This window comes from Emydura macquarii, unplaced genomic scaffold (genome assembly GCF_026122565.2).
Source record: "Emydura macquarii macquarii isolate MOO-44397 ecotype Brisbane River unplaced genomic scaffold, CSIRO-AGI_Emac_v2 contig_2805, whole genome shotgun sequence".
Lineage (NCBI taxonomy): Eukaryota > Metazoa > Chordata > Testudines > Chelidae > Emydura > Emydura macquarii.
The window spans coordinates 2,991,534-3,018,252 of NW_027132942.1; the positions used below are offsets into that span (position 1 = coordinate 2,991,534).

At 50.8% G+C, this 26,719-nt stretch overlaps 1 protein-coding gene across 1 annotated transcript in view; it reads right to left on the minus strand.

Moving 5' to 3' along the window:
* The window catches only part of RNF220 (ring finger protein 220), a 332,511-nt gene that overhangs the window by 98,494 nt on the left and 207,298 nt on the right, over positions 1-26,719 (minus strand). Inside the window, exons 4-5 of the mRNA XM_067567892.1 lie at positions 26,555-26,684; positions 3,998-4,043 (exon numbers count right to left, since the gene is read on the minus strand). Of these exons, the coding sequence (XP_067423993.1) occupies positions 3,998-4,043; positions 26,555-26,684 (176 nt within the window). The remainder of the gene's footprint in view (positions 1-3,997; positions 4,044-26,554; positions 26,685-26,719) is intronic.

Genomic DNA, 26,719 nt, shown 5'->3' on the forward strand with positions numbered 1-26,719 from the left:
AGTCCTTTTCCTGGCCTACAGGGACTCCCCAGTGGCGAGCGCTCTGGGAACAAGACATGAAGGGACGCCACGGGCAGGGTGGGCTGGAGGGAGAGCGGCAGAGCCAGAAGCAGCAGCGTGCGCCCGGCTAACCCAGGCCATCAGGAGCCCAAACGGCATCGATTCAGGACCAGGAACAGCGCCTGGGAGAGGACGGGAGGAGAGCTCCCTAGGCGTGGAGCTGCGGGCAGGGTCCAGGGAACAGCTCTCTGAGCCAGGAACAGCTGCTGGGGGCTCTGCGGAAGGAACCTCCACGGCAGAGGCTTAGCAGAGGCAGCTGCGACTGTCCAGCCTGCCTGCCACCCACCGCTGGTCTGGTTTGAGCAGCAGGCACAGGCTTGGTAGAAAACTGAGCCGCAGTGGCGTGTCCGGGTGGACAAAGGCTTGGGCCCGCGCTCTAAGGACAGGAAATAGGGAACGCAAGCTGCGAAGAACAAGCTGGGTCTCAGCTCCACTCCTCCAACTGCTTCTCTGCAGCGGCAGCGTGGACAGGAGAGCGGCACACCAGACGAGTTCGCTGCCGGAAGCCCGGCTCTCGGAGCACTAGCCCGGCCGGCATGATCTCTGCCAGCTCCAATACTAGAAGAACCCGGTCCCATAATCTTGGATTCATCACCTACCATGCGGAGTGATTGGATTTTCTTTGACATGTTGCCATGAAAATTGACCCAGTGCGGTGAGTGACAGCTCTTAAGGGGCAGGCAGCCAGTGAACGAAGAACAGGTGTTTCCGGCAGGGATTTTAATTCCAGGCGAGGTCTTTGCCAGGGGAGTGGGGTAATTGTGGGGGAGTGCAGGGCAAGAAGGAAGCCCACAGGAGGGTTTTGAATAAACAACAGAATACCGGAGACGGTCTAGAGTTAAAATAACTCACCCCCACCACGCCTGGCAGGCAGCTTCCTGCCCGACAGGCCCCAGATACGGAGAGAATCAACTCTGGTTCTCTATGGTCCACTCAGAGATCCCAACACACTCTCCAAAGAGCAAGCCATGGTGCCAATAACGGTGCAGGTGAGGCACAGACCTGCTGTAAGCCTGGGGTTAGACCCGCTGTTCTGGAGAAGGTGACTGGCAGGCAGGACACCAGGGTTATACTTTCTCTGTTTTATCAAACGTGCACAGCACAGCCTGGCCGAGGGGAGCTTGGTTTAGCATCTCATTCAAAGCACGGCCCCTCTGGCACCGTAACAGCCCTCATCGCAGCCCCCGGACTGCAGCACCAGAACTGGGTAGGAGCCGACGGCAGGATGCAAGTCCATGGTCTTCTGGCCGAGGGGTAAGATTGCTGCTAAATGAGTCAGCCCAACACTGCCTCCATCTCACAGCTCGGTGCCATTGGACCATCACACCCTGAGAGCAGGCCCTTAGAAAAGGCCTCCAGCGCGCCCCCCTGGGCTGGGATCCTGTCACACTGCACAATTCACCTCTCAGGTTGGGCCAGGCCTGCTGGTCTCGTTCCGCACAAGTCAGGTGGATCAGGCTGTGCTTCCGCGGCGCGCACTTCGTATTCTGACAGGGTGCACGGGCCGGGAAAGCAATAACTCAGCCAAGCACGAAGAGAAGGAGCAGCTTCGCCCCACAGCCAGCCTCGGCACAATTACAAAGGGGCCTTTAATACCAAGCCAACATGAAGCCGAGAGCGTTCTGCTTTTCCACCCCACACAAGACTTGTCTCCCAGCAAAAGCCACCTAGAAATAATGAATCCTCCAGGGCCAAGGAGCTTTCAGGCTTTCTGAGAGGGGAATGAAAGATTTCCCGATTGCACCCTCTCTCCCCCCACTCCCAAGCTTCTTGAAGTGAATGTTCTTAGACCTGGACGTGACAGGCAAAGGAAAAAGATCTGTGTGGTGACAGGAGGCGACTGATCTCTTTTACATAGAACGACTCTCCAGTCCCAGTTTAATCCCCTCTCTCAAGGCAAATGGGATTCTTTGTCAATGGCAACTTCAAAAGCCCAGCCCAGCCGCGAGACGGACCCTTCTTCTTTATCTGGTATCTGTCACTGACTTGGTGTATTTACCTCCAAACGGCTAATCTGTCTCTAACCCTCACTCCCTCCGCAGGGGGATCGCTGAGTTATCTGCTTTCAGACCTGACAACTTGGGAGAGGGGAACCTGCAAAGCACAGGTGCTTTTATTTCACCTGCACCCTTTCCGGCTCCTTTGGGATGTTGAAAGTCAGCGATTTTCAAACGCGCCCTGGGGTGTTTTTTCAATGCTTGTTTTTCACATCAGAAATACCACGGCTTGACTTAGCTGAGAGATGCTGAGAGAGTCGGGTCTAACTCTCAGCACACTCGCCTGCAAGCCGGGAACTCTTGAGCTCTGATCCTGGCTTGTGTCACTGCCTTACTTTTGACCTCAGGCAACTCACTTACCCTCCCTGTCTATCAGTCATCCCAGGTGTAAAATGTGGGCAGCGATACAGGCCTGTGACTTTCAGTTAGTCAGTACAGAGCACTGCATTTTGGAGATGCGAAGTGCTACCCAAGCGCTAAGTATTATTATCAGCTCTTTTCCTGGGGGTCTTGGGAAATTGTTGGAGGATCCGGAAGGTAACATCACAGCTGAAACTGGCACTGCAGCTCATGTGTGTGTGTATGTGTGTGTGTGTGTGTTACAACTCAGGCTGGGAGCTCTCCAGTTACGATGTCACAGGTCCTCCAAAAACTGCCCCAGTCCTTCAGGAAAAAAGGAAAGGCAGGACCTGAGACTTGTCATATTAAAAACAAGCTAAAAAAAAAAAGCCTCCAAATTACAATAAAATCCCAGCTTTCCCTCTGCTGGCTGGGACCCGGGATCTCTGCAGGATGGCCCCTTGGGCGTTCTGAGCCCCTTAAAAACTTTGTGTGGTTGGTATTATAACACCCATTTAGGAGATGGGTAAATTGAAGCACAGGCAAGATAAATGACTGCTTAATGTCACGGTGCAAGTCAGTGATAATGTCGGGCCCAGGATCAAAGAGGTCTGACCCCCGGCTCAATGTGATCGCCTTACCTGATTACACAGAAACAAGTGCATTTAAACGGTGACCAGTAAAGCTCTTTGTCTGTGTACAGGGCACGACTGAAAACCCAACGGGCACTTTTTCTGAGCTTGATGACTTGTCCAACTAGACAACAGAGCTGCGGCTGCCTAGTTGCTTGAGCTTGGCAGACTGGCATTCAGGATGCTCGTGTTCCGCGCCTGCCTCTGCCACTTAATCGCTGTGACCTTGGGCAAGTCACTTTACGTCTCTTTGCCTCCGTTTCCTAATCTATAAAATGGGCTAGCCATGCTCAGCGACTCCTGCACGGCTGTGGAGGTCTAGCTGTCAGTCTAGGTACTTCTTTGGCCCTCTTCACGGGTGACAGATGCGTTCTCAGAGCCCTGTGCGGGGCCAAGGGGGTAACAGGTCATTGCTGAGAGAGGAGGCTGCCTGAGATACAGCATCTTGGTACCATTTCAACATGCAGCAGCAGCGGCTCTTTTTCCTGGTCTGTGTCATTCCCCCAGAACCTTACGACTCCCAGCTCTCCAGAGTCAGCACGCGGCTCTGGCGCCACTAACTCCAGCGCACGAGCGAGCACGGTCGACTCTCACCCGCTGCCAGGAGACGGAACCTTTCGGGCCCTTTGGTGCAAAGAGGAGTGGCCGGGATTGTGTTGGGAGCCAGTCACTCCAGAGCAGCAGGCAATCTGCTGGCAGCTGGCCAAGTAGGAGCAGCCTCCCCGCCACACCCCACCCCGCGCTGGGCAGACCGGTGCCTGGACATGAGACCACAAACTACCCAGAGACTGCCCTCCGTCTCCAGACAGCTCCATTCAAGAGACACCCATGACCCCAGGGACTGGTGTGTGAACATCGCCACGTGGGATGGGGAGTGACGTGTGTGTGTGTGGGGTGGGTGCGGGGAGCAGGCGTAGATCAGGGCACTGTCGGGGCACGTTACAATGGGTTTCACTTGTCCTCACTTACCTTGGGGGTGCCAGGTGCCATGGAATCCTTCAATATGGAGTTCTTACTGCCAAGAGAGAAAAGAAGAGAGTCAGCATTCTGAGCAGGGCATGACTGCGACGGACAGGGGGTGTGTGGGGTGGGGAGAGATCACGCAGGGGAAATAAAGGCAGTTAAATATACCACAGGGCAGAACACCCTAGCCTAGGGGAAACACAAGTGTTCTGGTTGTGAGCAGAGATGGGGAGTTTAACCAAACTCTCCCCAACGGGAAAGGTTTGGCTAAAGCGGAGCCTAGAGCCGAGCCAGTCCAGGGTTCACAAAACCCAAACTCCAGCTGGTGAGATTTTGCCAAGGGCAACCCATTCCCTCCTCTCTCCTGCGGCTGCCCGTCTTTCCCTGTGACCTCTCCCGTGGGAACAGCAGTGACGAGGGGCCCGATCCTGCGCGGTGCAGAGTGCCTTCTTAGAGCACAGCCACGGGGAACCGAGGGCGCTCAGCACCGCGCAGGGTCGGGCTCGAGGGAAGGCAGAAAAAGAGAAAGAGAGATCAACCCCGAAAAAAACGCCCCCGATTCCAACCAGCGTGGAGGCGTCATTTGTTAATTCCGCTTGTTTCCCAGTTAGCGGCTCCTTTTCAGTGGGGAATGAGATCAGAGTCAGGGCCCTCCTCCCCGCCCGCCCCTCCCCGGTGTGAGATGCTACAGATTTAATAACGCCTTCCCCCCTCCAGACAGGTTAAACTTGAAACAATTACATATCAAAGCCGACGTGGCGGGGAGGGCCGCACTGTAATTTTTTGGTTATTAAAGTAATCTCTCTCATGTAAATTCTCCCACTAACATGCTGCAAACAACATTAGGAAATAAATTATTTCCCCATGATTCGATTTGTCAATGCAAAGCACCGGCAGCAGGCAAAAAGGATCTTGAAATATGTTGCCAACCCGATGCCTGCGCTTGCAAGTATGTTGTGGCGGGGTGGCTGGCTCCCACCTCACCATAGCCCCGGGGAGATGATGGATGGGTGGGTGGAGGGGGGAGGTTAGCGGGTAAAGGCAGCGGTTGGGGGGGGGGAAGAAATGGAATTGTGTTTAATAACAAAATTTGTATGCAAGCCTGCATCTCAGGCTAAGGATGAGCGATCGGCAGCCAGAAAGTATTAAAAAGCCTCGCTAAACAGCTGCTGACAATAGAACAAGACATATCAAATCAGATCTACTCCAGAAACATTAATATACACGCACACACACGCGCGCCCGTTCTCCTTTCTTCCCAATCACGGCAATATGGGAGACATCAATACATTTTTATGAGACTTTTAGAAGATCAACACAGTACTGGATGTGACAAAAAAGCGATGTGGCTGTCATGTTCGCTTTGTCGGGGACACTTTAGCCCCAGATGCCGCGCTGCAGTGGCAGTGGGGAGAAATTGAATTTGGCCGGCTATAATCCGCCTTGATTTGGCAGATGGCTGGGTGTTATGAAATGAGAAGGGATGGAGGAAGGTGTCTTCCTCCTCAGGCTACAAACCTCCGCAACTGCGCCACACCCGCCCGTGCCCCGCTTTGGGACTCACAAGGGGCGAGATAAGGAATTATGCATCAGGATCAGGGCACCGAAGCGCAAGAGACCAAGGGCTTGCTGCCTCTCCCTTTCCCACTCCAAAGGCTCAGAAGTCAGCGAGGCACTTTTCAGACATGATTCCTAGCCCAACAGCTTCAGCTACTTGGAATCTTGGCCGGCCATGAACACAGATGAGCGTCTCAGGCATTGTCCTCCTCCCCTGTGTCCCTCTCTAGGAGTCCTGATTGTCGCTGCGTTGGTGACGGGGGGCGCGTTGCCTTCCAGAACCACTTTCACAGCACAGCCCTGGCTGTGCCAGCAGGGACTGCATTGGCACCAGCCAGATGAACAAGGGGAAATGCTGGAAGCTGTTTCTCTCTGTTTTCTCATGCGGAGATTACAGAAGCACTGGGTCTGGGCCAGCCAGCTCCACTGGGGTATATTCTGCCCACACCCAGTGCAGAAGGGATGCAGTTTTGCTGCACGCTGTGAAATGTAGGGGGAGCCCATGCAAGGGTTCTGCGGCCCCTGGACATCTTGGAGCCCAGCTCTGTGGGTCATCAAAGGGTTGGTTTATGGGGAGGGCTGAAGCTGACAGATCTGCAGCCCCTTGATAGCTACTGCAGGCGTTGCTGTCACTCCACAGCTTGGGGGGGACTCCCTTCCCAATCAGACCCGGCAGAATTCCCAGTGACTGGGGTTGAAGCTCACCCAGTCATACTGTGTCTCCAGCAAAAAGATTGTGTGTGTATTCCCTACCACAGGCACACTCTGTGTGTGTTGGGGGGGAATAGGAGGGTGTGTGTGTGTGTGTGTGTGAGATGGGGGACGCGGCAGGAGAGTCTGCATATCGGGTAGACAGGGGACATCAGTCTCCAGGGCTGTGAATATGGCACTATGCGGCAGTGCAGGATTCACAGAGGAGTTGTGAAGTTGATTCCACCTTTTTTCTCTGCTCATTCATTCCTTTTGCTTCGCATTCTCTTGTATGTAGGAGACGGTCCTGTGATTCCATCTGTGTGAGTCCGAGAAGGAAAGGGGTGCGGAAGGGAGGGATGAAAAAAGTCGCAGAAGCCCATCTGTGAGCCTCTCCAGTGCCGTTCTGTCCACCTATGTCCCTCAGGCCCATTACTTCTCCTAGGAACAACTGTTTCTGCTGTACTTGTAGCCAGCCCCATTCAGTTCACAGGCGATGCGACCTCCTGACCCAGCACAGAAAACCAGGGCGGTTACGTACTATGGCAGTCAGCGAAGTTTTGTGATTTAGAGCTGACATTGAGGGCAAATTCCAGTCCGGTGAAATTCTGGTTCTAGACACAACTCCGCTGACTTCACCCATTCACATGAGCTCTGAACCTGGCCCTGGATATAATGCAATTGGCTCGGCTCCTGATTTTCAATTTTCTCTCTTTATTTAAATCATTCTGTGACCGTGAAACAACTTCTTCCCCTTTTAGGCATAATATCATATTTTTAAAAAACAAGTTTCGTTCCCTCTGTTGTTAATGATGCTTGAAATGGTTAAACTTAAAAGCAACAGGGAGAAGGATATTCTTGTTTGACTCTTCAAATCCTTCCACCTCTGACAAGGAAAGAACATTCGTCAGTTTCACCCTTTTTCTAGTCAGTTTCATTTTCTGGTTCTCCTGCACTAAGCATGCAGCCTTGTATTGCAAACACTAGGACTGGACTGTGGGGCGCGGGAAGAGGACTAAACTCTGTTTCAAAAAGTTGTTTCTAGAACTACTGGCTCAAGGTGGTGCATATGCCCCTTTCGCAGACAGTCCACAGAGGATAACACTGCTGATAGAGTTTCTCAGCCCTCAAAGCAATTAACCCAAAGGCCACTGAAATCACTAGCCAGTCTCTCATGGTTTTCACCGACTTTGGCTCAGACCTGTAGAGCTGCAGGTCCGAAACTTAAACACTGGAGTTTCTAGTATTCTTAGTTTTTTGTAATTTTTCAAAGTAAAACCCTACATTTTGGGCCAAATTTAGTCCTGTTGCATTAGTCCTTTGCATAGTAATTATTAAAAAGAAAAAAAAAAGGAAGAGAGGTCGAGAGAGAGATTTGGAACGGCTATAAACTCTCACGCTTCAGAGCGTAAGCCAATCTCTAACTCTCGGGGTTTAGGAAAAAGTTTTCTCTGGAACAGATCATTGCATATGTGTCTGCTAGGGGGTTTCTTGTACCTTCCTCAGAGGCAGCCAGTGCCGGCCTCTGTTGAAGGCAGAATACCCGAGTAGATGGACCTTGGGTCTGATTTAGTCTGGCAGTTTCTATGCGCCTCTAAATAATAATCTACAATAAAGGCTTTGCAACACTTTGTACTGCCATTCTCCTTTGCGGGAGGTGGTGTGCTTCCAGGCAGTGAACTGTTAAGAGAAGCTGGCAATGGACTGAGAATCGAAAGGCCATCAGCAAAGAGAAACCTTCCATTCCATAAACACCGCAGACAAATTAAAAATGGTAAAAGGGAAATCAAGACCTTTAAAGTTCAAACACTTTTTGGTGCCTTTTAAAGTTTTTCGCTCTAGGCCCTTCCAGAGAGCACAATCTTTGGAGACCTCGGAATTCTCTTTAATCACGAAGCAAGTCTGCAGTGGTCTGAAATGATTACACATTTACATAGTAATAACCCTGACACTCCCCACATTATTTCATGGCTAGCATATTTCCACTCGGCGAGTGATCCATGTGTTTTAAATTATAACCTGTACATAGGAAATTAGTTACTAAGTACGATATTCACAGGCTCCTCTGACACTTCTAATTAACGTGATTTACACAGAATTATCCTTTGAAATAAAAAAATGGTGTTTTGCTAGCTAATAAAATATAATTACTACCCGTTTTTATAAGTTACAGTTCGTTTTAATCTATTTGGGGAATTGTTTATCTAGTTCATTACAACAAAACAACTTCTTTCTCTTTTACACAAAAAGATGGCAGAGGAGGAGAGAAAGGGCACATGGGGGTCGGGGGCATCCCACGAATGGCCAGAGATTTGTGGGGCACCCTACATTTTCATTGTCACGGCTTTGCATTTTGATCAGATAAATGGATGTTTCTACGTTATCCATTTTAGGGGATTCGCACCTATACATGTAGTGTGGGAGAAAGATAGAGAGTGTGTGCGTGTGCGCACTGGGTTATGAAGGTCTCAGACTCCAGGAGGGACACTCACTGACTCAGAGAACTGTTGTTCCTGGAGTTAAAACCCCATCAGGGTGGCTATCCCCTGGGATCACTGTGAAGGCATTCAGCTGCGTCACATGTATGAATGTTAATTGGAGTCAGATGGCCAGATACCCATGTGCTGCTGGGGATCTACGGTGATTTCCCCCCCTCCATTGACTGTTTCACATCAGCTGTTAAGACATTCCCTTTCAGCAAAGTTTAAAGAAAAAGGCAATAAGGGATGGATGGGCAGGGCCCTTTTTAAAACAGGCATTGACCTCTTGAGAAAAATCACCAATTAATATTAAATAACCCCCTGAGGTGCCAAGGGCTGCTGCTGAATTACCCAGAAGTCCATGGGGCCACTGTCCAGCCCCAGCACCACGTTTAAATTGCCCCAAAGTCCCAGGTGTGGCTCTCCACATCCAACACCATATTCCCCGCAGTCCCTGGGGCGTCACTCCAGACCCCGTGCCCCGTTCACTGTTATGTGAGGTGACCTTTACAATTTTTCCTTCCAAAGAACACTCCCCACACACAAAAAGAGGGTGTAATTTTAGGAAGTGGCCGCCCGCCAGCTGATGACAGCTGACCTTGCGGTGACAATGCTCATGCAATGGAAACTACGAAGATGCGGCTCTAGGAATGTGGCAGGATGGAAACACATGTGCTGATGTGGCATGTGTTTCTGGTAGAGCACCTCTGGGGCGCAATAGCAGGAGACTGGATTCCCTGACCTAGGAGGTCTCTTTGAGTCCTATGGCCTGTGTTCCTATGAGTCCAGACCCCTGGAAGATGTGCGCGGAGACAGTGGGCTTAGGACAAAAATGTTCAAACCTGGGTGCCTAAAATTAGGCATCAACATCTATAGCTAGGCACCTACATAAAGGTGGTATGATTTTCAGAAGTGCTGATCCCCTCAAATGCCCATGGATTTCAAGACAGTCAGAGACGCAATCCCATGCTCTGGGCATCCCTAGCCTCTGACTGCCAGTAGCTGGGACTGGACGACAGGGGATGGATGAATGGATGATTGCCCTGTTCTGTTCAGTCCCTCTGAAGCACTTGGCATTGGCCACTGTCAAAAGACAGGACACTGGGCTAGCGGGATCATTGGTCTGACCCACTTTGACCGTTCTTATGTTGTTAGATGTTGACTTAAATGGGAGCTCTGAAATTCAAGGTACCGTATTGACATGCCTTGTTGGGGACTTGGGTGTCTAAGTGTTGCCAACTCTTGTGATTTTATCATGAGTATTATGACATTTATTGTTTTTCTGAAAAATCCAGCTCCTGGAATCCTGTGATTATGGGAGAATCTCAGCTTTCATTTATTTTAAAAATGTAGGTTTCTAGCCCTGGTGGACAAGGAGGAAAGATTGAAAATGTGACCAAGAGTGACCTAAAGGCTCAAAAATCAAAAGACAAAGAACCCAACATCTATTCAGATTTTTAAAAATCTCATGTTTTTTTAAGCCAATCTCATGATTTTTGTGGCCTGATTCGTGGTTTTGGAATACTTGGACTAGCAATTCTGGGACACTGTCAACTTGAAATTTTAAAACTAATTTAAAAAAAATCCAGTTTCTGATAGGTCCTTTTAAATGCAAACCCTGATTTCTGCTTTTAAAGATTCCTTTAAAAATGTTTTTTATAAAGGGTGTTTTGGTTCCTTTGTTCATTTATCTATCTAGGTACCGATAAAGCTCTCAGCATTGTAATAACTGATTGCCTGATGTTTATAAGGGTCTTTTTTACAAGGCAGAAACAGACTACTGAACTGATCGTGCGGGGGAAACAGTACAACTGACCCTACACAAAGTGCTCTCAAATGCACAAAGCCAATGACGAAGCGTGGCAGAATTCAATTTTTATTTTTTTTATAATTTCAACGGATAATATCAATGTTTATTTTTACACGTTTTGATGTTTATTGATTTCAATTTTCATAGTTGCAGGAAATGATGGGGGAGGGTCAAACAATTATTTAACAATAGTAGACGTTGGATAGTCGAAAAGTTAGAGCGCTATAACCATTAAAGCACAAATTGTCAATATTACGTGGCAAAACATTCACGGTAAATAACCTTAAATCAAGCATTAAAAGTTCTCAGGCAGCATTTTCCTTACTTTGTCTATCTGTAAATTTAAATTATCAATGGAAATATTTTTTCGTCAGTGTGTGTGTGTACGGTGAAATCAACATTTACTGATAAAATCTTCCAAGCCTTCCAATAACTGAAAAACAGAGGGAGACATCATATACTTTTGCTGACTTTTTTTCAGCCCTAGTCCTTTCTGGTGCAAGCTGTTACTCTACCAGGTACTCTGTTTCCAGACAGAAGTGGGTTGATCAAGTTGACAGTGTCCTTTAGAGACGCCCAAGTTTGACCACTATGGTGCTTTTTCCTTGAGACACAGGGCAGGACCAACAACTGAGGACCTTTTTGGAGGGAACTGTTTGCTCAGCACTGGCCTCAGCTCAGGCGGGCGGGCTGGCAGTTTTGTTACGGGCCTTAAAAACAGATATGGGTTGATCATTCAATCTAACCAAGACGTGGACTGGCCTGGTGGCTAAGGTTCTACACTAGGACTTATTGGGGAAGTTAACTTTCCATCTCTGCTACAGACTTTCTGTGTGATCTTGGTCAAACCATCTAATTTCTGTGTACCTCACTCCTCCATCCGTAAGACGGAGATAGTGTTCCTTTCTCTGTCTATTTAGAGCATCAGCTCTTTGGGACAGGACAGGGATGTGGGCCTAGCACCATGGATCCCTGATCTTGGTTGGTTTCTATCGTGATACAAAGAATAATAATAAGGCTTATGAAAAATCCTTTTGTAACAGTAGCAATAGCCTGCACTTTTGCAAATATTGGGTATTGTCCCCATTAGGCCCTTCAGACACGGAGCAGAGAAGGGACTTGCTGAAAATCAGAGTGAATCAATAGCAAGGTTGGAAACAGTCTCCCAGTCTTCTGGATCGCAGCGTTCTGCTCTAACCATTAGCAGTGCTACCTAAATAATTCTCCTCGGGGCTTTGGTTGGAAAGAGACCCTGCCAGAGCACATTTGGCTCCCAAATTAGATTTGGTAAAAATAAACGTTTTCAAAGCTGAAATATCCCCTTTAAAAAACATTCCAATGGAAACAGTGTATTTCTTAAAGCAAAGAATCAGCCCCTGGCAGCAAGATTTGCAACACAAACACTTCAGCCCTGAGGCAGAAGCACCTGAAAATGAAATTGGTCAGAACCCAAAGCAAAGAGGAGCAGCTCAGTTTACATGGCTCACACTGGGAGAAATGCAAAAAAGGAAGCAAGTGGCGGTGGAGGAAAGTGAACTGGATTTTTTTAATGTGAGTGTAAATACGTGGAGGTGTCATTTAAATCCTAAACAGAGAAATTAGGTGTTTTTAAAAACTATATAGGGCCAGATCCTCAGCTGGTGTCAATTGGCATAGCTCCCACAGACTCTACAGGAGAACCAGCACATTGATTTTTATCAGCTGAGTGACTTGGCCCATGATTTTTAACCTGTCAACATCAGCGGCTCCAAACTCCAGTTAAAAGATCTCCTAACAGCTGATACATGGGGCCCCATTTCCAAATGCTCAGTGCCAACAGCCAGTCTGGATTTTCCAAAGCGCTCAGCATGCAGCAGTGACCCTTGTGCCCGTGATGGCTGGATTTTCACAAGAGCTCAGCACCCAATGTGCACCTGGCTTGCTAAACTCTTGAAACTGCAATCCAGCTCCCTGCTCCCCAAAATAAATGAAACCCCGGCAGGACTGTCGCAGCAACTGGACTGCATGAAGTCCTGCAAGTGAGTCGCCTGACCTCACTCAAATCCCCCTTCCCTCTGTAGCCTCACACCTGTGACACCATCGACCAAAAGCTTGCAAGCCAAACATTCACTGCTGAGCCTCTAACCTGCACCCATCAGCTGGTGACCCCGGGATAAAATATAACCTGTGCTGCCTCCTGGGCTCAACCAAGCTCAGTTAAACTGCCCAGAGAGCCAGCTGGTTTTAATAGAGGCTGACTGAGGAAGTGAAGGTTGGGGGCTGGGGATGGAGTTCTCTTTACTGCAGCATTATATTTTCATCTCAGTCCCAGCTTTGTGTTTATCACACATGTTGCTTAAAACCCAGGCAAAAAAGGTTACAGAAAAAAACATAAAGGGAAGATAAAAGTCAGAGGGAAAAGTGGTATGTGAGATTGATCTTGGGGCTCTTTGTTACTGGCAGGGTAATGAGTGGATAATTATCCCCAGTTGGTGGTATTAACACAGGACAAAGGCACCAATATCAGATGTATGCTGCTTAGGGGAAAAAATGGATCTGAGATTTATTCCCCAGCTCTGTTTTTATTAAGCATTCCTTCCATTTCCCCCTCTCACACCCACAAGCAGGCTATCTGGATGCATGGTATGCCAGTCTGTCTGTCCGGTGCTTACACGGCCCCCCGTCACAGAATATTGCAGCCCCTCCCATTAATAGCTTTGTCTTGTGAGGTAGGGAAGCACTACTAGCCCCATTTTACAGGTGCAGAATTGAGATTAAGGGACTTGCCCAGGGTCACACAGGGAAACTGTAGCAGAGCCAGGAATCAATCCCAGATCTCTGAAGGCCCACACCAGGGCTTGAACAACAAGACCATCCCCTGAATTTGGGAGACTAACTTTAGGCACCAAAAGTTTTGAGCGCTGTGGCTAATTTAAAGAGGAAATCCACTTCAGGAGAGATCTGTTCCACTAAAAGTTCCCCACTGACCCCCAACAAGGTGATTGGAGGGCACAAGCCACATCCTTACCAGAAGTAAAGCTGGGAGCCAGCTTGCCTCCCCTGGGGTCATGGAGTTGGTTAGGGGAGCAGAGGAATGGGGCATCTTTCTCTGGGACAGGCGGCTGCATTTCTCATCTTTCTCTCTCCACCGGAGAAGCCGTGGATAAAGTGTCCAGGGCTGTTATTGCTGTCACCCTCTGACAGCACGGAGACGACTCCCTTCTTTTTCTCCCTCCATAGTTAATCTGCCATGGCGAGGGGCAGGGACACAAATCAGAGGGGAATGAAAGAGGATAAATCCACAGCATCAGCAGCCCCACGTTTGCTGGATAATAAAGAGACCGCTCTCCTCATAAATGTCTCTCCTTCCCTCCCCTTTCCTCTTGGTGACAGGGGCAGGGACAAGCCAGCGGCTGCTGTGAACCTGCTCCTGGACAGGAAAGGCCCAGCTGGCCCAGGGGAGGGCAGTGAAGGTCAGTCTGGCCAGACGGCCTGTGCTTCCTAGGGCTCAGATCCGGAGAAGACTTACACAGGGGCTCAGCTGTAAGTACATCAGTGGCCGCTGGGTTCAACAGGATCACTTTCACGCATAGGTCTTTGCAGAATCGGGGCCCTCGGTGCACAGGGCCAGCACAAAGCCATGGGTCATCTACCGACGCCCCCAGGGGGTGTGTTTGTTATCTAGTAAATGTGCCGCTGCGGCTGCCTTCCACTCCAGAGCAGGCGGCGTTTCAATGGCACAGGAAGTGACCCTCACATATATATCAGCTGGTAAAACACCTTGGGACCCTCCAGGTTGGAGGGAGCTGTATAAATGCAAGACACTGTTTAATGTCATTAACTGTCCACACCCCATCCCCCGTGATCGCTTCCACCACTCCTTGCCCTGTCCCCTTGATCTTCATCTCCTGCTCCTCGCGCTCCCTGCCCTCCAGAAGCATGTGCCATTCAGCTCTCCCGGGATCCCGCTTTGGCATCACTGAGAAGTTCTCACTTTCTGGCTGCCACCTAGTTCATTGGGTCTAGATTAAATCCAGTATGAACCAGGCTGTTAAGGAAAAAGCTGGCTAATGCAAATACAGGTTCCCCGTGCAACTGAAGATCTAGACATGGGTCTGAGCCCAAACCCTGAATCCAGACACCTTTGAATTCTGGAGGCTAAACTCTAGAGCCGAATCTGGATTTTACAGATGGAGACTCTCTCTGATGAATCAGTGCAAGAGCCGGGACTAGCCAGGCCAGAGCAGTCAACCTCAAAACCCATCGTTCTGATCCAGCAGAAGCAAGTCTCTGAAGATCAATACTGTAAGAGCCAGAGCTGCTGTGATCACATGGCTAGCGAAGGGGCTACTTTTACAGTCCCCTGGCTACTGTTGTGACAATTTTCAAGTTCATACATCGTTTTAAAGTACAGAAAAGGTTGTTACAAGGAGGAGGGAGAAAAACTGTTCTTAACCTCTGGGGACAGGACAAGAAGCAATGGACTTAATCTGCAGCAAGAACGGTTTTGGCTGGACATTAGGAAAAGCTTCCTGACTGTCAGGGTCGTTAAGCACTGGAATAAATTGCCAGGGAGGTTGTGGAATCTCCATCATTGGAGATTTTTAAGAGCAGGCTGGACAGACACCTGCCAGGGATGGTCTAGATAATACCTAGTCCTGCCATGAGTGCAGGCGACTGGACTAGATGACCTCTTGAGGCCCCTTCCAGTCCACGGTTCTAACTGGGCCTACAAATAAACCCGAACTGGGAGCGCAACTGTCAAAAGGATGTAAAAGTTCATGAGGTGTCACGGGAACCTCTACGAAGAAATGTTGATGAGAAAAGGTACAAAAAAAGGGAGACAGAAAAACTGAACTAGTCTAACAGAGAAAGGCCTCCTGCTACGATTCAAGGACTGTGTTGAAATTATGCTTGTTAAAAACAGGGCATGTGGAGCCGGACGTTAACGAGTCAAAATGAGTATGTTGGCTAGTAAGCCCAACTGGCGGCCAAAGGAGATGGGCTATTCCACCCCCCCTCTAATCTCCAGCCCATCTCTACTAACGTCTTCTTGTTTCCCCAGAAGGACAGTTATGACCAACTCAGAGGCTGTCAAACAACAGGGGGGGTTTCCTTCCACGCACTGTCCACAGCTAAAGGGAACGGGAACAAGGGATGTTGTGAAAACGAGACGCTTATTTAACACTTTACCTTTCAAAGGCTTTACCTGTTTTTCCTTCCTTCCTGTGTATTTAATAAAAAGTTAAAAGGTTTGTCATGGCACTAAGCAGGCTGAGGTCTCTGTAGACCTTGTTCGACACAGTTTAAATGCTGGCCAGTGCCTGGGTTACGTTAACACCTTTAGCCCATTTATTCCACCTAAATTAATACATCACCACCTACTGGGAGGACATCGCAGTTATCATTGGCTGCAGGCCAGTGCTTGCTCGGCATTTCTCTTAGGCAGCAGGGAAAGAACCCAGATTCTACTGCTCCAAAAAGCGCAGGCCTCTGCCATTTGATCTAAAAGGGGATGGGGATCTCCACTGGTGTTTTGCAGTGTAGGGTATATGACATACACAGTCAAGCAATTCTGATTCCATGCACTAGAGGGCGATGGTGCACATAGGCACCAGCCAGCTCCTCACAACTCTTTGCAGAGGTTTGCATTCACTGCTTTGCCAATAGCACCGCATCTCTTCACGCACACGTCCCGGGGCTTTGCGGGGGCTATGTGTACTTGTGGAGAGGCTGCCTTAAAATCCTGACCCTGCAGGCACCGCCTGTCACCTTATTTAGGTAACAGAAATGCCTGGGCAGATTACTGCCATGGCAGAGCCTTACAAACGGATGTATAATCCACTGCAGGGCTTGGGAACCGGCAACCCAACAAAGCCGGATCCCATCAAAGATCCTGCTCTCTGGCTCCCTCAGGCCAGTGCGCGAAAGCTGCAGGGCAAAGCAAGCAGCAGGAATGTGGCTCTCCCTTCAAGATGCAGCGAGAGGACAGCAAATAGCCTCCCTGGGGGCTTGTCCCGTTCTAAGGGAGCTGAGCAGAGGGGCCGACACAGAGAAAGCAGGTGTGCACCCATGACTGTGCGAGCAGGAGACACAGCGAGCCTGGGGACACGAGCATGGGCCTACATATCAGCGTAGGACAGCGTGTGGACAAGTGAGAGGACGTATGAGAGCGCAGGCGGCTACGTGTGAGCAGGAGTCTACGTGGCTGTGCACATGCAGGTGTCAGGGCACGCACGAGTGTGCACGAGTGAGCGTGAGGCCGTGTCTGCGCTAGGTGACAACCCCGCAGCGCGGACGCAGCCCACAGCGACGCGGGGGCTTTGCTGTCACTGTAGGAACAGAGTGTGTGAGTGGTTGTGAGTGTCCCAGCAAACGTGTGTGTGACGGGGACGGAGTGGGGCTGCTGGCGTCTTTCCTTCAGCACGGGGACGGCGCTAGCCCCTCGACAACATGCCAGCTGCCTGCCCTTGGTGCCACGGGCCCTGGGGAGCGCCTGGGTGTCGTCTAACGGGATCAAGGGGGTGAGATCGCAGACGGGGGGAGGTCAAGGCGCCTGTCACTCGCCCCTCGGCTGTGAGTCTGGACTTGTGGGGCCCCTCTGGGCTCTCCCCCTGCAACCGTCCCCGGAAGCAACAGCACAGGCCTGAGACGTTTACAGCTCGACCAGACGTAGTCCTGGAGGAGTGCACGTGGGGAAGAGCCCTGCCTGGGCGCCCGCGACGGCCCAGGGGGGCGCTCGGAGAGCCTCCCGCCCCGTTTGGAACGCTAGGATTCTGGAGGGGGAGCCAGGCAGGCGTCACTTCACCCCGGTCATGAGAGCACGGCGTGAGGGCCTGATCCTGAGAGGTGCTGAGCCAATAGCCTCCGCTCCCACTGAGCCCACTACGCGCTGCGCACCCTGCAGGATACGGCCCTACATTTCAAGCCCTTTTGCTAGGGGGGTGTCAGCCACCTCCCCCAGCCGGCTGTGTCAGCCGCTTGGCTCCGAGCCTGGGACTTGGCCGAGCTGCCTTCACCACAGGCTGCCGGGCAAGCTCCTGCAAAGATCAATCTGGTGTGGGCTGAGGAAGGGGAAGGAGATGGGGAGGGTGTCCGCGGCTGCCTGGCAGAAAGAACTGTGAAGCACTTAATAGTACCTGTCCCCAGGATCTCCCAGGCATGGATTTATACCTCGCGAGGTCACTTCTGTTGAGTCTCTAATAACACGACTTTATTAGCTGTCTTGTTCCTTCTTTAAGATACAGTAGAGCTGGGGGGGGGACAGGGGGATACGGTCATACCTGGGGGGAGGATGGATAGGAAGCATCTGCCCTCACCAATCCTCTTCTTGCTGACAAGAGGGAGAGGGAGAAAAATGATGCTTCTCGAAATTTATCATGCACCCAATTACAATGTTAATTGGCAAGTCCCAGAAATCAATTAATTCGCAAATTTTTTTCAATTAAAAATTAAGATAAATCATAAAAACGTTATTAAGCAAAGGCCAAACTCCATGAACTTTTTTTTTTTTTTTGTAGGCATCTGGATTTTTTTTTAATTTAAATAAAAAAAAAAAGAGCTGTGTTGCCAAAGCCCGATGCCCTTGAGTGTCTTTGCTGAAGCGCAGGGGGCTGTCATCAGCAGGACTGGGCTGAAGACAGATAAAAAAATATCGACCGGTCGGACACACTGCTTCTGTTTTATTGATCAGGCGGGAATTTAACTTGCTGTGCATATCCACCGTGTCAGCAAGGGCCACAGGCGAAATTAAAAGTACTTGGCTTGGAGATGTCGCCTTGATATGGTGGAGGGGAGGGGGAAGATGTGACGAAAGAAACAAGCAGATGGGGGAAAAATAAGTTGAAAAAGGAGAGAGACTGGAAAGAAAGAAAGAGAAAGAAAGAAAGAAAAGTTGGAGAGCCAGGGCAGAGATAAGGACAGGTTTAGCTGTCTAGTTCTCCCTCTGTGCAACTGACACTCACTCGGTTTTGGCCCTGCACTCTCTCTGGAGCTGAGTTCAGCTGTCTCACTGCTTTTAAGGGGCGAGATTTACTATGTATTTCAATGGAGCTTTGTGGGAAAAAAAAAATCTCACTCATAAATGTCTCTAATCTTACTCATTCAGCCTGGTTAGTCTGAGGCACCGGCCGCTCCGGGAGTGCAGAGGCAACGCCTGCGTGTTGGCTGGTGTGTTTATGTCCCTGGGCATAAATCTAGGAGACCGGCGGCGAGAGCCGTGACCCTGACATGACATGCGCCAACAGAACTAATTTGGGTTTTACACACTCTATTTATCCTGTGGGGGCTCGCGAGTGCGCCCGGCCTGCCCCTTGCAGATCAGCGGTTTGGTTTGATTCTTTTGGGGGCCTGAAGGGAGGGGAGGGGAGGGGCAGCCAGTCAATTTTTGCATCAGGCAGGCCTCTCCCTGGTCCCTTAGGCGTGGTCTTTAGTTTAGCTCCCTCTGAAATTAAAGCAGGCCTGTGCAGGTGGTGATCAGAGCCGTGCAAGCCGCAGCCCTGTTCAAAGGTGGCTGGAGGAGCAGGATCCCCCTAGCCGGGGTGGATGGTGTGAGAGCTGTGTTGTAGTGCTGCACTAAACCGTCATGCTGCAGGTGGACTCCCGTTACAACACAGCAGTGGCAGGGAGGCCGGGACTGAGTCCTGTTTTAAGCATGTCCCCAGACTCCTATGTTCTGGTCCCACTGGGGACAGGGCCCCGTCCACCTTCTTTCTTTATTTCGCAGCAACCCGGAGAGGCCGTCCTCTCAGCATGAGGGACTGCCAGCAAAGCGAGGGCAGGCGGAGGAAACGTTGCCAGGAGCCGAGGCAGCAGTTTCTGCTCCCAGCCTGCCTGCCAAAGGAGGGAAGATGGAAAAAAAAAAGGGAGACAGGGAAAAGATTGCCCACCGTACGGGGAATGAGGAGGGAAGATTTAAATCCTGGCAGGGTTCACTGAAAGCCTCCAGAGGCATGGAAGCGACTCAAGTCCTTGTGTCTGGCTTTCCGCCACACACCATGAATCAAAGCGGGCACAACGGGATGATGAGCTGCGCTTCCCACTCGAGCACCGCGCCTGCTTTGAAACCCACCTTCCTGCCACCCCGCTGCAGCCTGCTCTGCTTCCCTCTCCCCAGCAGCACCGGCTCTCTGCTTCCTGGCAAGTGCTCCGAGCCGGTGGGAAAACCGTTCGGACCGGCACACAGATACTACAACGATGGGTGCATGAGAGAAAGAAGCACTGTAGTGTCTCTAAGTAACTTGTATCCTTGCTCATAACCTTTTACCCCAGGCAAATCCCAGCAGATAGCCCTATGCCTCATGGAGCAAACGGTGCATTAGGAGAGCGAGGTTTCCTTCTTTCTGCAGTGGTCCAAGCACATCCCTGTAACTAACGGCACCTGTGGAGCAGCCCCTACAAGGTGTGACGAGTCGCTTATGATCAGCTGTTCCATGGTAATATCTAAAGAGTCCGATGTCCCATGAGCCCACAGTCTACCCCTTTGAATACGAAATCCAGCAAGTCTCCTGCTGAATTATCCCAACAGGCTGAGGCCACGCCCACTGAAATAACGTGACTAACGCACAGTTAGCAAGACTCCACGTTACACCAAACCAAGCTCTATGAGGCGCCATATAACCCTTAGACCTGGGCAACGCCTGAGTGCCGGGTATCGCCAGGGCACAGAGACAGCCGGACGGCATATATTCACTGGGGCGAGGATACGGCTGGTTGCCGTGCTGCACCACAGATGTCACAACCTAATGCTGAGCCGGGCACTATGCGTGCGGAATAAGAGACGGTCTCTGTCCCCCAGAGCTAAATACAGAAGAAACAAAGGGTGGCAGGGGAGAAGTGACTTGCCCAAGGCCAGCCAGCTGGTCAGTGGCAGGACAAGGAACAAAACCCAGCGGTCCTTCCTCACTGTCTAGTGCCCCATTCACCAGACTAGCTGCCTCCCAAATTTTGGTAACGACAGTTCATATCCTTCTACAGCTGTGCACTCTTAGCTCTCACATATAAGATTAAACAAGAGCATTAAGGGGCGACGTCACGCAGCATGTCATTAAGGACTATCATAATGCAGACACACAAGGGGGCCAGAGTAAGTCTGCACAGGCAACCTTAGTTCTGGCATTTCCTAGCTTCTGAGTGCTTCACTTTGCAATCATAATATTCTTTTAATGCAGTGGGGGGGCGTGAGGGGGGAGTGTTAGTGTAATTTCCTAAGATTTTAAAAAACAAACAAACAGAAAACCCAGAAATTCCATCATGTGGAACCACACTGATCCCTCCCCCATGGGTCAGCAAAAGGGCACTGCGCAGTCCTCTGCTACTGGAGTGAACACAGCAACTGGCAGCAGTAGAAGGCTCTTATCTTCTCTGTGAACCTGCCGCTAGCGGGGGGTGAGACGCACACTTTGCCAGTGGGTTTCACAGCTATTTGCTGACAGCAAAGTAAAGCTGAGACGCAGGAATCCTGGACCCCCAGGCCAGTGTTCTAGTGGTTACAGACCACGTCCCAGGTTTCCCCTATCGCCGGCTCCTCTGCTCTCCTTCCAAGCTCTTGACATTGGTTCTCCTACTTGCTGCTATGCACCCTGGCTCCTGCCCATCTCACAGCCTCCTGGTTCCCAGATCCCGTGTCCAGGGCCAGAGTTGCCAGGGGAGAATGCCTGCAGTGAATATCTTGCTCAGCTCCTGTAGCCCCGGCCACACAGAATCTTTGGAGAATTACGAGGCCAAATTTGAATAAGTCTTTACTGAGCGGGTGCAAACTGAGAACTTTTCAGAGGCTCATAACTTGGCCATTTTGGGGCATATTTTCATGCAGACAGCAAAAGTCACATCCCTGGCACCAAGATGCCCCACGCACCCCGAACAAATTTCAACGGCCTGTTCCAAAGCACGGAGACACTAGAGCATCTCCATTTTAATTTCTATTTGATCATGGACACAACAAGGTATTTTTCCTTTACCTCACTTTCAGAAATGGCTGACCCATTTTAGCTTAAATTTCCCCCCAATTCGGTTTGAGGAAGACACCCAGCATGGGAAATTTCAGCCCACGTAATTTAAGTTTGGCAAGTTATAAGCAACTAAAAAGAAGGGTCTTATAATGGAAAGTGTCAGGCAACCTTAACTACAGGCCTCACTGCCAGCTCTGCCTATACTATTCACTCAGACACACACTCCGTGGTATATTCATATATGTACATCAGGGCACGTTTACATACAAGAAGAGGACACATGTTCCAGGGCGATCACACCAAGTGGAACTTAATGCGGAGGGATGGGGAGAGCCATTCTTCTCTTGGATGCGTACTCGCAGCTCCCACTGACTCCAGCAGGAGCACAAGGCTCCCTACAAGGGATCGGAGTGCGAGAATCCGGACTTTACAGAGATGCTTTTTATTCCTGAAACAACCCCCACCTCCTGGAGAGCAGGTGGAGACGCATCCCACTCTGCACAGAGATACTTAGATCAGCTTCTGCATATTACTGCCCGCTGAATTTAACAATGCACCTGATTGCTCCTTCTCATCTGCCCCTGGGCTGGTGTCAATAGATAGATAAATATGGGCAAGATATGTGGGTTCAGGACCTGATCTAAAGCCTGTTGCATTCAAGACTCCACTGATTTCAATGGGCCTTGCGTCAGGCCCTGAAGAAGGCACAGGCCATGAAAACAAGTAAATCTCGGTACCATAAGGACTGAATGGATAGCGGTTGCAATCCTGGAGCGGTAATTTTCATGTGGCGTGTTCTGTACAGGTTAGACAGGCTCAGTGGGGCCTTGGGTAGAAATAGGTGCAGTGCCTATAGGTCTGAGTGGCATTATTATTATTTATTATTTCTACTGTGGGAATGCCTACAGGCCGAGTCAGGGATTGGGGCCACGGTGCTCAGTGCTGGACACACATAAAATGAACAGCTGGCCCCTCGCCCAAAGAGTTTATGGGACAGGTTCTGCACCCAAGTCCTGTTCTTCACAATTGGCCTTTGCCCCTTTGAACAGAAAGGTGAGCTCTGACTTAATGTCTCTTCAGAGGGTGAGCGTGAATTTTCTGGCACTAAAGGAGTTAATCCCTTTCACACCGAGGCTTGCGGTTTTGTTTACTTTCAATTTATACCCTTCGCTTAAAGAGAGAAAAAAAATGGGGGGGGGGGGAGGAGGAAAGAAAGGCAGGTGACATATTCTAAGAGGGAGCACCGAAAACGTGTTAAGCACTTCAAAATCTCATATATTCAATCGGCCTCTGGCAAGACATCTGCCTAATGTTAGCGCTTAAATATCCTTTTCCATTTTACATGCATTCAAGTCTCATTTGAGCGAAATGAAACGGTATTATTAAAGGGAGATTTTGCACAAATGGCCTGAATTTGACATGTCAAGTTCAATGAGGCTGTTACATATGTAACGCTGAGAAGGGCTCCGAGGCTGCCGGCTCTTGAAACAGCGCCAGTGGCTCAGAAATGAAATTTGCATGCAGCCCTCTCCCATCCCTCCTTCCCTCCCTCCCTTGAGAAGCAGAGCTGGGGCTAATGGCGCTGTTCTCAGGCCCCAGCCCAGAGCCAGGGAGGGATTGGCAGAGCCCAGGCCCTTTCCCCTGGCATGCTGGAAGGTGAAGGGACGTCGCAGTCACCCAGAATTGCAGCAAAACTAGAAATGGGCCTGACCCAAAACTCGGGTTCCAAACGCACCCCACTTTAAGGAGGAGTTTGGATCCAGACCCAGGTCTGAGCCCTCCAGGCTGGGCCCATCTCAGGTCAAACCCATCCAACATTTAGAGAGGCTTCTGGTAAATTCCACTTCACTACGTGCTGTGTTTCAGTGACTGGCCTCAATGCTTCTTCTCCCACCCTGGTTTCATCTCTTCTCCATGCAGGGCCCCTCAATGCAGGTGACGGCAGTCACAGCTGATAGCCGGCCCCCGGGGACAGCGTCCCCTCCCCTAACCACACTGGCTCAGTTGTGCCCCTCCCTGCCTGACAGTGGCTTTTTCCTGCAAGCCTCGAGCACTGAGCACTCTCCCAGTCTGAGAGAGCAACGCTGGGAGACCTTGAAAAGCCCCTGCCTCTGGCTATGAGACGGGAAGCTACAGAAGCCGTTGGGGCTGCCTGCGCAGGAGAGGAGCTGCCCCTCTTGTACGTTTATCAGCATTTTGCCCAGTCTGCTTTCCAAAGGTCCCACCCGACAGGACTCCCGCCTGTGGAGACAATTCCACAGCCTGAGAAATCTGGTTTGCAGGAAGCCCCCTGTCCTGCAGTTCAGCCTACGTTCTTCCCAATCCCATGTCAGCCCTCCTGTTAATACCCTGGGTACTGACATCTCCCCAAGGAATTCTTCTCCCTCCCTGATTGTTTCCACTGCTTCCCTTCCATCAGCCCCAGACTCCTTCCAACACATCACTAACCTCCCGCCCAGCGTCCCAGGCAAGGTCACCCCGTGACAAACCGTCTGCGACACCGGACCAGATTGCTGCTCCTTCAAGCCCAGTATCCCCCCTCCGGAAGCGGGCTGGCCCTGTCGGCTAGGAGGGAGACGACATGGCCCTTGCTAAGCCTGCAATGATGCGTGCAGAGCGGGCCCAAGGGGATCCGCCCTCCCTCGCCGCAAGCGCTGGAGATTTATTTTGGTTGTTGTAAATGATTAAGGTTTGTTAAAACTTAACAACACAAACCATGATTGGCTGCATCCTCTGTTAAAAAAACCAGGCCCCCTGGAAAGCCATCCCTCGGTATGTTTCTCCCCATCAGACTGATAAGTAACAGCTGCTCAGCCATTTCCATAATGGCTCGGCCCTGGCAGGGAGCGGGCTGGGCTCCTGCCCCGATACCGATCATGTTTATAGGCCTGCACTTTATTTGTATGTTTATTGGATTATTGAGATCATCATTAGTTTCGCTCTCCTCTCCGTCATGTGTTCTTGCGCCTGGCTCTTCCTTGAAGGGCAGGGAGTGGAAGAGAAGCCTCCTTTCTGGTTACAGCAAACCCGCCTTTGTGATTGGGAGAGGAAGGGGGTGGTTCAAGGCAAGGAGCCACATTTGTGTCCCGCTCTCCGCGTCCGCACTGGGCACGCTCGCCGCCCTGCCAGGCTGCCGGGATTTTTGGTGGCTACCTCCCCTTGCGGGGCGGCTGCGGCCAGGAGGTGGTGAGAGGCTGGCAGAGCGAAGGGCGGCTTTGTTAAAGATTAGCCTCTCTTGCCTGACTCCCTAGAATAGATGGAACGTTATCTGTCATGGCACGGTGGGAGTCGTTATTTAATAATTAATAAAGACCTCTGATTCTTCTTCACTGTGCGCCGGGCCGCACAGCGCAGGCCAGGGAAGTGAGGGCGAGCCAGAGAGAGCTGTCTTCCCTTTAACTGCCGCTGTTATTTAAAGGAATAATGCCATTCTTTTTCATCTGTCAGCTGGCCCACAATGGCCCTTGTCATGCTTTATGATTTAGGGCTTCCTTTCCTTTCCCATTAAACGCCACCTTCCCATCACCGCCTCGCACCAACCCGCGGCTGCTTCACACCAGCAGTTTCAGTTTCACTCTGATATTGGCCCAACTTCCTTGATGGGCTGCTCTGACCACTAATTGCTTCTGTTCATTTAAACCTGTTCACTAATTTGCAGTGGCCCTTTATTAAGTTGGATGCAGCCCAAATTACACCATAAATTACGCACACAAGGGGACTGTGTGTCGCGTGGGATAAATGGATTGGCTGTTCCCTTTTTTTTTTCCTCCTCTCTCTGGCTGTTTCTCTTTTAAAGAGCCATGGATGTGCGTTCCAGCTGAGTGCCACATGGGTGATGAATCTGGGCGGTCTCAATGCAGCCCAAATCCAGGAGGCCTCAGCTTAAGTTTCCTCCATCCCCCCTTCATCTGCATCCGATAACAGTCACTGCTTGGCTGGAAAAAGCTCCCAGGCTGAGCTGAGTCTGAAGTGGGCTCTCTCTTTCTCGCTCCAAACCTCGGCGGTGGTCTGACCAGGTGCTATGGGACAATTAATCTGAGCCACTCACCCCCCAACTCCTTTCCCTACCCCCTGGTGACGTAACTTAGCTTCCAGTCGGCAGTTTGATTCTTTTTCTCACCTTTTAATGACCGGGGAATTCATTAATAATTGAAATAAACACGCTCTTTTCCAAGGCTGCTGAGTTTTATTAAGGCAGGGCCAGGGATCTGCCAACCCTTGGCTGCAGCCATTTCCTAAATAACTGCTCGCAGTTAAACGGCAATTAATTTTTTTTGGTTAAATAGAGGACTTTGCTGTGCTGGGGAAAGCGGCAGGCAGCGGGAGCTGAAAGGCAGCCTGGGGCAGCAGGCTCTCCGCTAAATGCCAGCTGCCTGGGGGGAGCTGGTTTTGTCCCCTTTATTCTCATCCCTGCTGAAGCCAAGTACCAGGGATGCCTCGAGCTGACAGCTGTAAGTAGCTTCTCATCGCAGTGGCGAGCAGCATGTCCCTGGGTTTCGGGGGGGGCTGGAGTTGATGTCTAAGAAGTGCTTCCAAATCTCTGTCATCCAACTGCACCGAACATCAGGGAGACATTATTCCCCGGATTGAAAATATGCAGTGGAATGTGTTTAATGGCCGAGGGAAGCAGAATGAAGGGCCAGGGGCAGGGAGAATGGAGGGTCTCGGACCATTTCACCCCCCAAAAGGAAAGCACGCGGTGGCGTGAGAGATAAAGACTGGCTCTGAGCCCCAGAGGTGCAGTACGCTTTGCCGGTTCGTGCGCTGGCCCTGTGTTCTCAGGACGCCTGGGTTTAACAGCGGGCGCAGTGCGCTGCAGCTCCCGATCACGCCGACAGAAAGACGCCTGCTGACTTCGACCAGCGGGACCACGCCCTGGTTTCCCAGCTGAAAACCAGTTTGCTGGCTTTAGTCTGCTCCCCTGGGCGCTTCACGCCCACAACCCTCTGCCTCATTTGCTATCTCTGGCAGGGCCTGCCTGGAAAGTGCCCAAGGCCAACTGGCCCCGGGGAGGCGCCTGCTCCCACACCTGGATTTTAAGCTGTGGCCAGTTGGCCGCAGCGGCTGAGAGAGGCTGGAAAAAAGGGGAGCTCCTTACCTGATGTTCAGCTGCGTGAGTTTCTCCAGCTCCTGCTCCATGTGGTCCTGCAGCTCACCCGGGCGCAGCAGGACCTGGCAGATGGGGCAGACGGGGGCCTGGCTGTCGAACAAGGTCGCTTTCTTTTTGCCTGCGGGGAGAGGAGGGGAGAAAGCATTGACTCTC